The 3,880-nt window shown below is 64.7% G+C and overlaps 1 protein-coding gene across 1 annotated transcript; it reads right to left on the bottom strand.

Moving 5' to 3' along the window:
- Positions 1–1,913: 1,913 nt before the first annotated feature.
- On the bottom strand, positions 1,914–3,349 carry LOC103754292 (E3 ubiquitin-protein ligase RNF182-like). The gene has a single exon (XM_008920092.3). It carries the CDS (start codon positions 3,347–3,349, stop codon positions 2,624–2,626), a length of 726 nt encoding a protein of 241 aa, XP_008918340.3. The 3' UTR covers positions 1,914–2,623.
- Positions 3,350–3,880: the final 531 nt, after the last annotated feature.

Below are 3,880 nucleotides of genomic sequence, written 5' to 3'. Positions count from 1 at the left end.
CCCTTCACTGCTCTGTTGCCGGGAATCCAGCGGCAGAAGTGGCAGTGCTGGAGCTTGGGTGAGGACCTGGCCAAGACACAGAAGGAGCAGGACAGGGCAATATGGGAGGTTGTTCTCCCACCAGGCATGAGTCCACCAGCCCCTGGCCCTCCAACCCAGCCCTCCACAGCATGGGGGACTTTGCTGACCCCAGCCCCAGGACCAGGTCAGGACTGGGGTCATGGGCAGGACTGATGCTCTGGGCACTGCAGTAAAGTCCCAGGTGTGTTGTGTTCCTGTGGCTGTGGGTGGCTGTGGAGCTCACGTGGGTCCCAAGCACCAGCCCCTGGGTGCCACTGCACCCCATCCGTTGGGGCCATGTAGGCTGTGCAGAGTTGGGGGGCTGGAGACAGGGTCCTGGCCAGTGGCAGGCAGGCGAGGAGGGCAGTCCCTGCCAGTCCCTGCCCAACAGTAGCCGGGGGGGTACTGGGTGCCCCAGATCCTGCTGCTGCTCTCGTGGGTGCTAATACCCCCTAATCAGCTGTCAGTCACTGCGGACCCCAGCAGCTATAAAACGCCCGGGAGCAGCTCCCCAGCTCCTCTCCTGCAGCATGGCAGCACCTCGGGGCAAGAGGAGCCCAGGACAAGAGCTGGGGAGCTGTGGGGGGCCTTGGGGGACCCTGCGGGAACCCCCTCAAGCCCTACTGCCCTGCGCCTACCCCTACCCTTGCCCCATGCTGGCTGGGTACAGCCTCCTGTCACCCCCCATGAGCCTCCTGACACCCTTGGTAAGTACAGGGCTGCAGATCCGGAGGGCTGGGACATGGGACCCTCCCAGGGCTGGGATGGGGCTGTGTGGGGTGGTTAGGGTGGGGACTGGGGATCTGCTGTCCCAAGTCCCCCGCGCCTCCTCAGCATTCCCCTCCCTCCCCCCCGCACCTCAGCATTTCAGGATCCGCATGGGAAAGGGCGAGGAGGGAAAGGATACAGCTCTGCTCCCTCCCACACACGAAGGGATGTAGGAGCCCCTACATCTCTCAGCCTCTCTTCTCTGGCCGTGTTACCGCCTCACCCCATCCCACCCTGACACCCCTCTGCCCCTCCAGGTCTCCCCACCCTACGAGGTGCCACTGGGGCTGCCCATGGAGCCGGGCCGGGCGAAGGCGGCAGCAGCGCGGGAGAGCACCGGGGCACTGAAGGCCTGGCTGGCACGGCACCCCAGGAACCCCTACCCCAGCAAGGGGGAGAAGGTGATGCTGGCTGTGGTCAGCCGGATGAGCCTCACCCAGGTCTCCACCTGGTTTGCCAACGCCCGCCGGCGCCTCAAGAAGGAGAACAAGGCGGGCTGGGCCACGCGCGGCGCCTCGGACGGCGAGGACAGCGAGGGCGAGGGGGTCCCACCAGCTGCTGAACCCATTCCTAGTTCCACCCCCGTGCAGGATGGGTGTGGGGGCAGCCCTGAAGTAGGGCCAAGCCCTGGGCAGGGCAAGCAGCTCCAGAAACCCAAGATCTGGAGTGTGGAGGCGATGCTGGCATCTCCCCCTGACAAGGACGGGTGTCCACCAGGGTTGCCAGTGGTCCTGGAGCAGGTGTAGGGCTGGGTTGGTCATGTCCTGTCCCCAAGGGCATGGCAGGACAGACGGACATGGGACCTGGCAGCTGCCCAGCCAAGAAGAGTGGGAGATGTGGGCAGGGAGGGACACAGAGTGATAATAAACGTGACTGTCTTGGGCCTCCTGGTGTTGCCTGTCTGGTGTGGGTGCTGCTGGGGATGCTGGCAGGGATGTGGCATCTCGGTGGGGATGCTGGTAGGGATGCAGATGTACCAGCAGGGATGTGGGGAACTTTAGTGCCATTGGTGCTGCAAGCAGTCCCTGGGGAACAGGGCAGGTCCAAGGCAGAGAGCAAAAATAGACTTTTTTCTTCTCGATAAAAGTAATAAAATGGTTAGCGGTGTTAAATTAATCCTTACAAAACAAAACCCAAGGAGGTTAAATAAAGCCCAGAGGCTTCGCATAAAAACCACAACGACTACAAAACAGCTGCAAAGACGTCTTTACACACCAAAGAAACTCCTCTCCTCTGCTCCTTTCCTCTCCAGGACACAGTGTCGGCAAACACGGGACTCACACATGGGAAAAGAACACGGATGCGATGGGAGCAGCCCCGCCGGGAGCGTGGGCGCCACGGACAGAACTATTTACACTATGGACACGGAGCCGTGCTGGGGCCGGTCCGGCCGCAGGAGCCCCCGGGCTCTGCCCGTCCCTCTCCTGCCGGGGCCCCTCCGGCCGCGGCGCTCAGCGCCCAGCACTCGCCTGCCTCAGTTGGGATTAGTCTCCCGGCTGCTGCTCTGCTCTCAGCCCAGCTCCTGCTCTTTGTCTGCTGTGGAAGAGGAGGATGAGGAGCTGAGGGTCCAGCCCAAATGCTTGTAGGCTGCAATGAGCTCCTGCAGCCACTCAGATGTGGGCTGCCACATGGAAATTCCAGTGCTGTTCTGCATGGGAAGGCACCAGGCGCTGAGCTTCTCCCTGTGGTCCAGGCAGGGCATGCTGTGGATCAGGGAACACCTGTACCCCAAGGGATAACACTCCAAGGAACCCAAACCCTCCTTGGCACAGGCACAGAGGTTGGCCTGGCAGGGTCAGGAGTGGGGGAACCCAAAGACCTCCAGGCACAGGCACTGGCAGAGGCTGTAGACAATGCAGAGGAGGAGGGTGGAGGGCACAAGGCTGACCAGGATGATGCCCAGGCTGTGGTGCTCAATGAGCAGGAGGTAGATGCCAAAGGGCAGGGAGCTGAAGTAAAGGAGGCAGAGGACACCCAGGATGAAGCGGGGGACGGCTCGCCACCCCCAGGCGCGGCACTTCTGCCCAGGGCCGTGGCAGGGCAGCACACCCAGGCTGGTGGGGCGATACAGCCGCACCACCTCCAGCCTGCCCAGGCTCTCCGGTGGGGCCACGTCCTCCGGCACCTCCAGGATGGTGACAACCAGGCAGTCGGGACTGGATGTGGGCTCCAGCACACCAGGGCAAAGGAGGACCTCCGGGGTTCGGGGTGGACCCCTCTTCTTGGCCCGTTCACGGCCTGTCAGCAGTGCCAGTGCCTCACCATCATCCTGCAGCTGCTGCACGTCCCCGCCGGGCACTGGGCTGTGCTGGCGGCAGAAGGGGCAGCGGAGCTGGGGGGTCAATGCATCGCCTGGAGACACCATCCTGCGCAGGCAGCGGGTGCAGAGGCGATGGCCACAGTGGAGCAGTTTGGGCCTGCAGGTGCGGGCATCGAAGTGGCTGTAGCAGATCTGGCACTCCAGCTCAGGGGATGTGGGTGCCACCGGCGGGGACCCCAGCTCACTGCCCGGCTGGGCCATGGCTCCCGGAGGGGTGCGGGGGGCTGCCTGGGCTGAGGGAAGATGCTGTCAGCCAGGGCTGGGGGCAGGTCCTGGGCCTGATGGCTCCCACGGGTGGGGTCCTGGCCCTCCTGCACCCCACAGTCAGTGTCCCGGTGAGCCCCAGGGGCTCAGTGGGGGAGCAGGGTCAGGGGAGCAGGACCCTACCCAGGCCGAACTCCAACCCCAGGTCGGTGCCACCGGCGCTGGCACTCGCCCTCATCCCAGCCCCCGTTTCTAGAGGGCACACCGCTGCCGGGGAGGGCACCGGCGTGAGGGGGTAGCTCACGAGCGCATCCTTGGCTCTCACGGCATGTGCCGGTTCCCTGGAACCCCCGGGGTGGGGACTGCTCTGGACACTGGCTCTGTCGGCGGTGAGGAACCCCCCATCCCTCACCCCCGGCCCTCTCCCGGGGCGAGCAGCTCCCAGTCCGCATCCCCGCCCCCGCTCTCGGCCCGCACCGCATCCCCTCCCGTACCTGCGCTCCGCGCCGCGGCTCCCGGTGGGGACAC

The sequence above is a fragment of the Manacus vitellinus genome, unplaced genomic scaffold (genome assembly GCF_001715985.3).
Source record: "Manacus vitellinus isolate BGI_N305 unplaced genomic scaffold, ASM171598v3 scaffold_26_pilon, whole genome shotgun sequence".
Taxonomy (NCBI): domain Eukaryota; kingdom Metazoa; phylum Chordata; class Aves; order Passeriformes; family Pipridae; genus Manacus; species Manacus vitellinus.
The sequence above is the reverse complement of the archived record's forward strand: the minus strand, read 5'-3'. Positions and strand labels throughout refer to the sequence as shown.